General features: G+C 57.0%; 1 protein-coding gene across 6 annotated transcripts in view; it reads left to right on the top strand.

The window, feature by feature from the left end:
• LOC123377601 (diacylglycerol kinase delta-like) overlaps positions 1–12,295 on the top strand; it is a 191,104-nt gene that overhangs the window by 145,536 nt on the left and 33,273 nt on the right. For all 6 annotated transcript variants that reach the window (XM_045030692.1, XM_045030695.1, XM_045030694.1 and 3 more), the window contains 6 exons: positions 630–738; positions 1,273–1,412; positions 1,972–2,053; positions 3,425–3,516; positions 4,224–4,323; positions 4,689–4,935. In XM_045030692.1, coding sequence (XP_044886627.1) covers positions 630–738; positions 1,273–1,412; positions 1,972–2,053; positions 3,425–3,516; positions 4,224–4,323; positions 4,689–4,935 — 770 coding nt within the window. The remainder of the gene's footprint in view (positions 1–629; positions 739–1,272; positions 1,413–1,971; positions 2,054–3,424; positions 3,517–4,223; positions 4,324–4,688; positions 4,936–12,295) is intronic.

Genomic DNA, 12,295 nt, shown 5'->3' on the forward strand with positions numbered 1-12,295 from the left:
TTTATAAGATGACAGGAACACAGTCCAAAACAGAGCTTGTAGGTACAGACAACAGGACCCCCCACTCAGTCAGGGAGCCCAGACCCCGGTGTTGGGCCTCTCTCCTTTTCCCCAGCCAGCTTTAAACTGAAACCCCCTCCAGCCCCTCCTCTGACCTTTGTCTCTTTCCCAGGCAAGAAGGCCACCTGATCTCCTTGTTCTCCAACACCTTCAGTTGGCACCTTGAGGGGAGGGGCCCAGGCCATCAGTTGCCAGGAGACAGGGTGTCGGCCATTCTCTGTGCAGACAGCATCACACTGGCCCTCTAGGGCTCTGCAACAAGCACACACTCTTATCCCACCACCTAGATACTTAAGAAATGCATAGGGGAAACTGAGGCACCCACACAGTATTCAGAGAAAACATTAAGAACATTCCCACTTCGTCACACTCTGCAAGCCTGAGTCAGCTGACCTGGGCCAGCCATGGGTCTAGACGTACCACTGACTGTTACTCCTGCTTGAGTGAGCTCTGCTGTCCCTCAGGGGGAAGGAAAAGGCCGGGGCCTTCCTTGGAGGTAGCTGAGCTAAGGCAGTGTCTGGAACCCCTTTTAGCCCTGACTCCTCTCCTCTCTGTGTGTCTCTTGCCAGCCTGCGGCTCTTCCAGAAGTTCTCCACCTTCCGGATCCTGGTCTGCGGGGGAGATGGCAGCGTGGGCTGGGTCCTCTCCGAAATCGATGCGCTGGGATTGCACAAACAAGTGAGGAGGAGTCTGTCTGTCTGCTGCCTCCCCCGTCTCCGTGTCTTTGAGGGATGCCCCCGCCCCCACTGCCCCTTGGGCCTTGGCAGTAGTGAAAAGCTGGCTCAGAGGCGTGTGCTAAGCCTTGACAGCCAGGAGCCACATTTCCAGAACCATCGCACAATGGCAGCACTGGTGGGTCTGGCATGGGCTAGATGTGTGTCACCAGGGCCAGACATGTGCAGGTGCTTGGTGTGCTCTTGGCTTGTTTGGATAGGAGCCTGCAGCACATGCCAGCAACGTCCCAAAGTGCCAGCTGTGCCCATCGCTAGGACACCCCCAGTGACCTCCCCTTCTGAGCGTCACTGGTACTAATCAGAGTGTGAGCTGAGATCCTGCCCACACCCATCAGAGAGATCCCAAAGGTGTGGAGGGGATCCTGCATGTGCCAAAGGATGAGGTCCATTGGACACAACGTCCCATGCCTATTGGTTTTGGCTGGGCTCTCAGATCGAGGGCTGCCCCTTGCTCACAATTCTTTCCTTACCGTGGCAGTGCCAGCTTGGTGTCCTGCCACTGGGGACAGGCAATGACCTGGCGCGGGTGCTGGGCTGGGGCAGTCTCTGTGACGACGATACCCAGCTGCTGCAGGTCCTGGAGAAGCTGGAGCGGGCCAGCACCAAGATGCTGGACAGGTGAGCAGGGACATGGCTGTGGGCTGGGCAGACCTCACTTCTCCCCTGGGCCTCTCAGGATCCCGAATGGGGAAGAGAACCAGCTCAGTGCAGATGGGCGCTCCCTGGGAAGGACTCTGAGGCTGGACGTCAGCCTGAGTCTACCATCATGCGCCTGCATTTCCAGCCACATATCCCAGACAGCAGGTTGTCCCATAGCCACCTACTGCAGGGTGTCTTCCTCTGTGCCTTGTTGCTCTTGGAGACTGGTCTATCCGGGCTGCCAGTCCCTTCCCCATTCCTTCCGGACACCAGGGCCTGGCCAGGACTGAGACAAGAGCCACCTCCCCTGCCCCTGACTTGCAGTTGCCATATCCTGTTGCCCTGGCTTTCTCAAGCCCCTCTCTGTGTCCTATGGGGAGGGCCCATCTCCCTGCAGGTCCCTGCCCCACCATGGCCCAGTGCCTGCCTTCATCTCAAAGGGGCCGCCCTGGGTTTCTGGGCAGGGCTGGTTGCCAGGCCATAGCTTGGCAAAGGCTGGGCCCCGGCAACAAGCATCTTGTCTTTGCCTTCCCCCCAGGTGGAGCGTCCTGACCTACGAGGCGCCCAAGCAGTCGCCCCCTGCCATCAAAGAGGAGGAGAATGGGGATTCTTGCATCCAGGTACAGCTTCTCTGTTGCCTATCCAGCGTGGCGGGTGGGACCTGGAGTGGCAGCATGGCCCAGATGGGCTGGTGGCATGGGACATCAGCTCCTGAGTTCAGACCCCTACCTATGCATATCTGCTACCTGAGCATGGGAATGGAGGGGGAAAACTGCTTGCCCCTGGCCAGCACCTAGGGCCTCAGGTAACTGGAGGGGAGAGGCTGCAGCACTGAAAGCTTCAGGGAAACCAGGATTTCTGTTCTGGGTGAAACGAGTTCAGCAGTTCTCAGCCTGAAGCCACTGTGTCAGTGTTTTCCTGCCCAGCTCAGCGTGCAGCCTGCCCTCGGTGAAGGGGAAACAATTAACTGAAACAAGCCAGGAAAAAGTTGCTGGGCAGGGTGTAAGCTCCAGTTGCATGGGGATTGTCTGCCTAGGATGGAAGCTAAAAGGGCCTGGTGGGGCTTACAGAGGCCTGCTACTGCTGCTGAGTGGCCAGGCTGCCTCTGTGGCACAGTCTATCCAGGGTGGTGGTGGCAAGAGAGACAGTGTGTCCTAGTGGATAGAACACTGCACTGGGAGTCAGCAGACCTGAATTCAGTTCCTGTCTCTGGCTGCTGGGTTACCTTCCCCTCTCTGTGCCTTGATTTCCCTTCCCTTCATCTGGTCTCTGTAGCCTGTCAGCTCTTCAGATAGTCCGGTGCTGGAGTCTGTGCAGCACCATGCATGTAGCATGAGCACAGGGTCTGATTTCCAAGCACTTCCCTGCCGTTTGTTTGCAGCAGGCTATGGGCATTCAGTGCTGCCACTGCTCCAAGGGTGTGTGGGAACAAACGCAGGGTTTGTAATTGCACACTAGAGCATGCACCTGGCTGTCATGTAATAGCATGCACTCTGATCTTCTACCTGCCCCACCTGAGGAGCTCTAAGCATTTCACAATCTTCAAAGCAATGAAGCTTCACAATCCCACCACGCATGCAGCTGCACCCCAAAAAGGAGTCATCGGAAATCCAGGCTATCCGCACCCCACTTAGCCCTGTTGCAGGGGAGCTGGCCTTTGGTGCAGTTCTGAACAGAACAACACAAGAGGAAATGATGGATCGGCAGGTTCCAGGTGTCCCCAGGCATGCAGAGAATCAGAGTAGAGCAGGATAGGGAAACCGAGGCACAGAGTGGGGCCATGACTTGCTCAGGGTCACACAGCGAGCCGGGGGTACAGCCTGACTCCCAGTCTGGGCCTTTAGGCACTGAGCTCTGCTCCCCCTCTGCTGCAGGGGCTTGCTCAGCCCTGCAGTCTTCTAGCATGGCTGGCCCAGGAGGATCCAGAGAGGGCACCGGGAGTACTGCTGCTGTTGCTCAGGAAGTGCCCTTATTCCCTCCATGTCCCGCAGGCCCAGATCTCTCACTACGCCGACTCTGTGGCCTTCCACCTGGCCAAGATCCTGGAATCTGACAAGCACTCGGTTGTGATTTCTTCTGCAAAGTAAGGGGGCACGGACAGCAGCAGGCCAAGCTTCCCCCACCCTGCTGACCTGCCGGAGCTCAGTCTGGTGGGCTTCCTCCGAGGGTTGCGAGGGAGCTGGGGGTCTCTGGCCCATCCTGTCCTTGGCCTCTGTTGGCAGTGCCAACGGGGCAGAACCGTGCCAATGAGGTGGTGGTTCTGTGACGTGGTTGGTGGGGCCCAGATCTTCATAGGTCTTGAAATCAGTGTGAGTGATGCGCCGAGTACCTCTGAGGATCTGGGTCAGGGAGCTTGGATTGAGGCCTCCAGATCACTGCACACAGGGCTCCAAGCAGCCTTCAGCCGCTAGTGCCTTTGGCTCCGTGCTGGGCCCAAATGGTGAAGGGCATCACAGCCCATCCCTCCGAGCCATGTAATCCCAGACAGCTGCAGTTTGCATCAGCAAGATGCACGTCCCGGGGGCCCTGCACGAGTGCCATGGGCTGCCTGGCCGAGGGTGATGTCAGGGCGCTGGGCTCTCACCAGCACCAAATGCTGCTGTGCTCGCTGCAGGTGGTACAGCTTGGCCTGGAGGTGGGGGCCTCCCTCGTGGGGCTGGAGAGCGCCCTTTGCTGGCTAATGGAGGAACAGCATTCCAGGGGCATTGTGCCTGGCTCTGTAGGGAGGGGTGCGGGAAGGAGCCCCTGTCTCACCCGGGCTCTGCCCCCGGATGCTGCTCTCTCTGACAGGTTCCTATGCGGAACGGTGAACAGCTTTGTGGCCGAGGTTGGCAAGGCCTATGAGAGGGCCATCGAGAACAAGCAGGAGGCTGACACCATGGCTAGGAAGGTAAGTCCTGGCGGGGCAATGCCTGGCGGAGATGCGTATTGTGCCACTAGCGCCTCCCTGTGGCAGACAGTCAGTGTTGCAGGCAGCTGCAGTCTTGGCAATTGCTGGATTTAAGCCTTTGGATTCTCCATAAGGTTCGCAGCATGGATTAACCCATTGCCTGGGACCACCTCAGAATGCACTGCCACAGAGAGGATGTTCCCATCAGCCATGCCATGGAGCAGCAGCCGTGTGCTGTGCCATGCAGGCTGACAGGCTGTGACCCCCCAACACCCTCCCCGGGACCAGCCCATGGCTGCGTGCCAGCGAACGCCCCAGCCTCACCGTGGTTCATGCCCCCAGTATGACTAGCTTCTCTCTTGCAGTGTGCAATGCTGAATGAGAAGCTGGACTCCCTGGTGCGGGAGCTGAACGATGAATCACAGGCGATTGTTGTCCCCGAGGGGAGCGCACAGACTGCCCCACCTGGCCCCGAGGCCAAGGAGAGCAGTAGAGGGGGCAGCTTCAACCCAAGCCCTGTGCCCAGGATCTTCAAATCCAAGGAGCAGCTAATGCTGAGAGCCAACAGCCTCAAGAAGGCCCTGCGGCAGATCATTGAGCAGGCAGAGAAAGGTAAGGAGCCTGGGCAAGACAGGAAGGGACTGTAGTATTGGGGGTCAGCCAGACCCAAGGCCTCTGCAAGGTCACTGGCCTTGCCAATCCATTTCACATTCCATGGCTGGCCCCCTTCTGCGGCAGGCTCTGCTGGGAGGATCAGTCCTCTGCTGTCATAAAGACACTACCAGCTGCAAGGCTCAGTACTTTATCAGCTCCTTGCTGACCTCCAGGGCAGCAGGAATGCCAGCGGCCACGGACCCAGTGTCCAGGCAGGGTACAGAGACCTCCCTCAAGACACCTGCTGACCCCTAACAGGTACATTGACTAGCAGCATGGCACAGCATGGCCCAGTGCGTAGATCCAGGGGCTGGGAGCCATGTGCCAGTCCTGATCCTGCCGGTAATCTGGGCAAGGCAAGGCAAGGCAAGGCCCCCATTTGTCACTGATTCTGAGTCCTTTCATTCTGAGGAGCCCAGCTGGAGAGACCCAGGACCTGCCTCACCATGATGCTAGGTTCACCCAAAGGAAGTTCTTCAAGTGCTAGCTCATGTCGATTCCATTCTAGGTGTGCGCGCCCACATGCGCGGTCGTTGGAGATTTTGCCTTAGCGGAACCCGTAGGGCCAGCTGTGACACCCCCTTGAGTGCCATGCTCATGCTGCAGTATATCAGGCACCGCCAATCTTATGCCTTCTCAGTTCCTTTTTACCGCCCATGGTGGTCAGTCGAGCGCCTTTCTTGCTTAGCAAGAGCTAGTGGTTTCTCCTTTTGAACTTTGGGCCTTAGTGCCTGTGTACATAGTTTGCATATAGTAGTGTTAAGTAGTTATTAAGTGTTAGTTAGTAGTTAGGATCCCAGTGGGGACTTTGTGCCAGGTGGGGCATGCCCCAGTCTCCTAGGTTTAAGCCCTGCTTGGACTGCAACTGGTCTATGTCTGTGAGTGACCCCCATAGCAGCTGCCTTAAGTGCTTGGGGGAGTCACACGTTAAGAAGTGGTGCTGGATCTGCAAAAGCTTTCTGCCCCGCACCCAGAAACAGCGGGATATCCGCCTCAAGACTCTCCAGATGGAGTCTACCCTCCGCCTGGCTTCTGGGCTGTCCAGGCAGGTCGCACAGAGCGCCTCAGCCTCTGTGCAGAGCACACCACCAACACCCGCTCCTCCCGGCACCGTTCGCCATCACCGGTGCCGAAGAAGGCTAAAAAGCGCTCCCTGGCACCAAGCAAGAAGGCCCAGGGGTCACCTACCAAAGGACCCAGGCTTGCCTGCCAGGCTACTCTGGAGCCATGCGATCGTGCCTCCCTGGTTGTGGCTCCCAGCACTCTTAAAGGTCTGCCACCGAATCCTGGGAGTGGTATGGGACCCATACCCCTGCCTGCACCGTCATCATCTCAGGCTCCCCAGGCGCAGAGAGACCACAGATCTCCACCTGCTCTGATGATGACCCTGGTGCTGCAGGACCCGGCTAAGGCTCCCCAAGAGGGCAAGCTCACCGTTAAGACCCATCAGGGGACAGGGAAACATCACCAGTTGCCAGACAGAAGACGTTGATCTTCTCCGCCACGTCGAGAATCCAGGGGCAGGTCCCAGTCGCATTGTTGGCCACCCAGGCTGGCATCCAGATCCCCTCAGTGCTACTCACTGGCACGGGGTCGACACTCCCCCAACTTTTCCCGGCACCGCTCACTCTCCCGCTGGTCATCCTTCAGGCGTTGGTTCTGATCGCCATCGCAGTGGGAACATTCCCCGTCTTGGCACTGGTCTCCCTGGCACCAGTACCGCTCTCCCCAGTACAGTCACTGGTCAGTTACACCAGGTCAATGGTCACCAGTAGTCACGACCAGTAAACAAATGCAGGCATTAATGGCTCCTCCCTGACAGAAGGCCAGTTCAGCCCATCACCCAGGTCCCACTGGCATGATTGGGCACTGGAACCTGCTCCCTTTTCTGCGGCACCGCAGTGGCAGCATGGCCAGTGGCCAACGTAATGGCTGTATTGGAGTGTGTGGGGCATACCGGTTGTGACGATGCCCCCTTCGCAGCACTCCTTGGTGGCCATGTCGGAGCATCGGTCGGCAACCCCACCAGCACCAGGCCCGGTACTGGAAGTCCATTCTGAGATCGCGGTGGAGGAACCTGTGCCCACCCCTAAGCCTCCTTCTCCAACTGTGGTCAAGACCCCAGAACCTCCATCAGTAGTCCAGTTTCCCTCCTTATCCCTGGATGAGGGGGTTGTGGGACCTTCCAGAGCTAGCCCACCAGATGACTTCAGGGAGCATCAAGCCCTACTCTGGCATGTGGCCAAGAGCTTGGGGCTTGAGGTAGAGGAGAGGGCAGAATAGGAGGGGACACCCTTTTCAATGTCCTCTCAGCCTCTGCGCTCACCCGCGTCGCCCTGCCCTTACATGACAGGGTCCTCAAGATTGCCAAGACCCTGTGGCACACCCCCTCCTCCATCCCTGCCACCTTGAAATGGGCAGAGAAATAGTACTTTGTGCTGGCCAAACGGTTCAAATACCTTTATACCCACCCACCCCGGCTTGCTAGTTGTGTCTGTGGCCAATGAGAAGGACAGACAGGTCCCCACCTCCTCGACCCCCAAAAACAAAGAGGCCAAAAATCTCGATTTTTTTCGGGAGAAAAATTTATTCAGCCCCCAGCCTGCAATTCCGGGTGGTAAACCATCAGGTCCTGCTGGGCTGGTACAATTTTAATCTCTGGGATAGTCTTAAGAAGTTCCAGGAATCCCTCCCTCGGGGTCTGGCTGAGGAGTTGGGCATGTTGGTGGAGGAGGGCACGGTGGTGGCCAGATGTTCCCTGCAGAAGGCATGGAATGCAGCAGATTCAGCGGCAAGGGTGGTCACATCGGCAGTGGTCATGTGATGTAGTTCCTGGCTCCAGACTGCAGGCCTCTCCCAGGAGATGCATGCCTCGATCCAGGACCTCCCTTTTGACTGAGTTGGTCTGTTCTCAGATCAAATGGATGCCAGGCTGCATGGATTGAATGACACCAGGGCTACCCTTCGCTTATTGAGCATGCACATGCCTCAATCAGCCAGGAAGCCCTTTTGGCCATCGCTGCCGCCAGGCAGTCTTGTCAGGGACCTACGAGGAGAAGGGACACTGGTTTTAGTCATTGTCGCCTTTCTTCCTCCCATTCACTAGACCAGCCTGGGCTGCCAAACACCCAGGGGGCCAGAAGCAATCATTTTGAGGGTGCATCCGAGAGTGATACCCCAGTCAGCCAACTGGATCCTACCCGCCTTTCCTCGACCTGCACTTAGGACGGAAGAATCCCATGCACTGCTACAGACTAGGGACCGAATGGCTAGGCAGCAGTTCTGCAGAAAAGGACCTAGGGGTTACAGTGGACCAGAAGCTGGATTTGAGTCAACAGTGTGCCCTTGTTGCCAAGAAGGCTAACGGCATTTTGGGCTGTATAAGTAGGGGCATTGCCAGCAGATCGAGGGACGTGATCATTCCCCTCTATTCGACATTGGTGAGGCCTCATCTGGAGTCCTGTGTCCAGTTTTGGGCCCCACACTACAAGAAGGATGTGGAAAAATTGGAAAGAGTCCAGCAGAGGGCAACAAAAAGGATTAGGGGGCTGGAGCACATGACTTATGAGGAGAGGCTGAGGGAACTGGGATTGTTTAGTCTGCAGAAGAGAAGAACGAGGGGGGATTTGATAGCTGCTTTCAACTACCTGAAAGGGAGTTCCAAAGGGGATGGATCTAGACTGTTCTCAGTGGTAGCAGATGACAGAACAAGGAGTAATGGTCTCAAGTTGCAGTGGGGGAGGTTTAGGTTGGATATTAGGAAAAACTTTTTCACTAGGAAGGTGGTGAAGCACTGGAGTGGGTTACCTAGGGAGGTGGTGGAATCTCCTTCCTCAGAGGTTTTTAAGGTCAGGCTTGACAAAGCCCTGGCTGGGATGATTTAGTTGGGACTTGGTCCTGCTTTGAGCAGGGGGTTGGATTAGATGACCTCCTGAGGTCCCTTCCAACCCTGATATTCTATGATTCTATGACCGCCTTTTCCCCTACTGCTGGTCCTGGTCGCAGGTTACGTCAGACTGCTGGGTCCAGGACATAGTGCCTTGGGGCTATACCTTGCAGTTCTTGGCTGCCCCTCCTTCCCACCCACCCCCCGCACACTTTTCCACCCCTCTTCAGGGACCCTTCTCACAAGCAACTCCTTGTTCAGGAGGTCGAGAAGCTCCTGGGCTTGGGGGCTATAGAGGAGGTTCTTCGGGACATGGAAGGAAGAAGATTCTATTCCCATTATTTCCTAATCCCGAAGGCCAAAGGGGGCCTCAGACCTATCCTGGATCTGCGTGGCCTCAACAAGTCTCTCAAGAAGTTGAAGTTCTGCATGGTGTCCCTGGCCTCCATTATCCCTTCCCTGGATCCGGGGGACTGGTACGCCACTTCTAACTTAAAGGGCGCTTACTTTCATGTCTCCATATTCCAAGGACACAGGCGTTTCCTGCGTTTCATAGTGGCCAGGCTTCCAGTTCACAGCGCTACCCTTTGGCCTGTCCTCCGCCCCCAGGGTGTTCACGAAATGCGTGGCAGTGGCTTACCTGAGACATCAAAGGGTCCAGATCTTCATATATCTCAATGACTGGCTCATCACGGGCAGGTCTCCAGAACGGGTGCAACAGCCTCAATCTGGTGCGGTCCATCTGCAACGATCTGGGCCTGTTAATAAACACAGAGAAGTCCATGTTAACACTGGTTCAACGCATAGAGTTTATCGGAGTGATTATCAACCCATGTTGTACATGATGTCCCATATAAAGAGCCATCTGCTTACCTCACGTGCCTGCGACTGATAGGACATATGGCCACATGCACATACATGGTCAGCCATGCTCGACTTCATCTGCAGCCTCTGCAAAGGTAGGTGGCCTCGGTTTCATCCCTAGCAGACATGCCCTGGACCGAGTGGTCACAGTGCTGAGTCATGTCTTCTCGTCCCTGAATTGGTGGCTGAATCCAAGTTGGTGCTGCAGGGGGTTCCCTTCATGACCCTGTCTCCATCGCTCACCCTGTCTTGGATTCATCGGATCTGGGCTGGGGAGCCCACCTGTGTGAGCGCAACACCCAGGGCTGCTGGCTACAAAACTATCTAGCCCTTCATATCAACATCAGAGAGCTCAGAGCTGTTCTCCTGGCCTGTCAGGTGTTCTTACCCCACCCTGAAGGGCAGGGTGGTGCAGGTCCTGGTGGACAATACAGCCGCGATGTTTTACATCAATAGGCAGGGGATGCCAGGTCTTCAGCCCTTTGTCAGGAGACGCTCAGCCTCTGGGACTTCTGTGTGCGGCGCGACATTCATTTGGTGGCCACCAACCTGCTCAGAGCCAAGAACGTCCTGGTGGATTGCCTCAGCAGGACCTTGTCTTGCCACAAATGGTCACTCCATCCAGAGGTGATCAGCCTAATCTTCCACAGGTGGGGGACTCCCCAGGTGGACCTGTTTGTGTCCAGACAGAACAGTAAGTGCCACATGTTCTGTTCTCTGCAGGGCAGGGACAAGGTGTCCCTGTCAGACACCTTCCTGATCCCGTGGTTGGGAGCGCTGATGTACACCTTCCCACTGGTACCGTTGATCCACAAGATCCTGCTAAAGGTGAAACAAGACAGATTGTCTGTTATCGTCATAGCCCCAGCATGGCCTTCTCAGCACTGGTTTGGCATGCTGCTGAGTCTTTCGACAGCCACCCTGTTGCAGGTACCTCTTTGGCCAGATCTGCTGTCCCAGAACGATGGCAACTTGCTACACACGAACCTGCTGTCGTGGCACTTTACAGCTTGGCTGCTGCTTGGCTGAGTATGGATAAGCAGGAGTGCTCTGCTAGTGTCCAACAGGTCCTGCTGGGCAGCAGGAAGCCATGCACTAGGGCTACCTATGTGGCAAAGTGGAAGTGGTTCACGTTTTGGTCCTCTGACCGACATATTCCTGCTGCAGTACCCGCTGCAGGACATCCTGGATTATTTATTTTACCTTAAGCTCCAGGGCCTGTCGCTATCTTCCATCTACCTGGCGGCTGTTTCGGCGTTCCTCTGTTTCAAGGCCGGTCAGTCTTCGCCCATCCCATGACAGCGCGGTTCCTGAAATGTCTGGAATGCCCTTACCTGCATGTCTGGGACCCAGTCCATAGGCGCAGACTTCCAGATTTCCTGGGGGTGCTCGACCCTCTGCTCCATCCTAGGCCCCGCCCCCACTCCACCCCTTTCCCCAATGCCCAACCCCCACCCCACCTCTTCCCGTCCCTGCTCCGCCCCCTCCCTTTCCCCTGAGGGTGCTCCATATTCAATTGATGCCTCCCCATAGTGTGGGGGGGCATGAGTAAAAGGGCAGGTCACGTGTGTGTCCCCCGCACCTAGCCCTGGGGCCACCGCACTCTCCCAGCCCCATGTTACCTGCCGGGGGGGGGGCTTTATCCTCCTGCTGCGCCTGCCCTCCCAGCATGTTCTGCTGCTCTCTCTGCTCCCCAGGAGCCCAGGTGGGGAGCAGGAGGGAGCCGCTTTTAACGCCAGCCCCTCCCGGTCGCTGCTCTGCAGCCCTGCCCGGCAGCTGCCTGAGGAGAAGGTGGCTTCTGCTCCCCACCTGGCTCAGCTTCAGGGGACCCGAGCCTGGGCAGGCAGTGGGAGTCACCTCCCCAGTCAGGCTCTCACAGGCAACTGCCGCACAGGGCTGCAGAGCAGCATCTCAGTGGCTGGAAGGGGCTGGTCCTGCCCCTTCCATTCCCTGCATCTGGGCCATGCGTAGCCCAGGCCCGCCCCCTGTTCCTCCCCCAGCACGCTGCCAAACAGCTGATGGCAGCCAGTGAGAGGCACTGCGGGGGACAGGAACAAGCTGATCGTCAGGGCCTGGTGCTGGGGGTGGGGGAGGAGGGGCCTGCCGGTGGGTGCTCAGCACCCACTATTTGTTTTTCTGTGGGTGCTCCAGCCCTGGAGCACCCATGGAGTCGGCACCTATGACCTGGTCCCCCCTTGGGACCTGAACCTTGTTCTGTCGAGGCTCATGGGTCACCCCCTCGAACCTCTGACTTCCTGCTGTCTTCTTCTTCTCTCCTGGAAGGTCTTCTTGGTCGCTATAACTTTGGCCCGTAGGGTGTACAAGTTCAGGGTGCTCACGTCAGAGCTGCTGTATACGGTCTTCTATAAGGACAAAGGCCAGCTGTGCCCGCACCGGCCTTTCTGCCCAAGGCTGCCTCCCAGTTCCACACTGGTCAAGACATTTATTTACCAGTCCTTTGTCCAAAGCCTCATTTGACGGATGACGAGCGAAGGCTGCATACCTTGGATGTCAGACGGGCACTGGCCTTCTACATTGATAGAACAAGGCCATTCCGTAAGTCAATGC

This window comes from Mauremys mutica, chromosome 9, assembly GCF_020497125.1.
Source record: "Mauremys mutica isolate MM-2020 ecotype Southern chromosome 9, ASM2049712v1, whole genome shotgun sequence".
Lineage (NCBI taxonomy): Eukaryota > Metazoa > Chordata > Testudines > Geoemydidae > Mauremys > Mauremys mutica.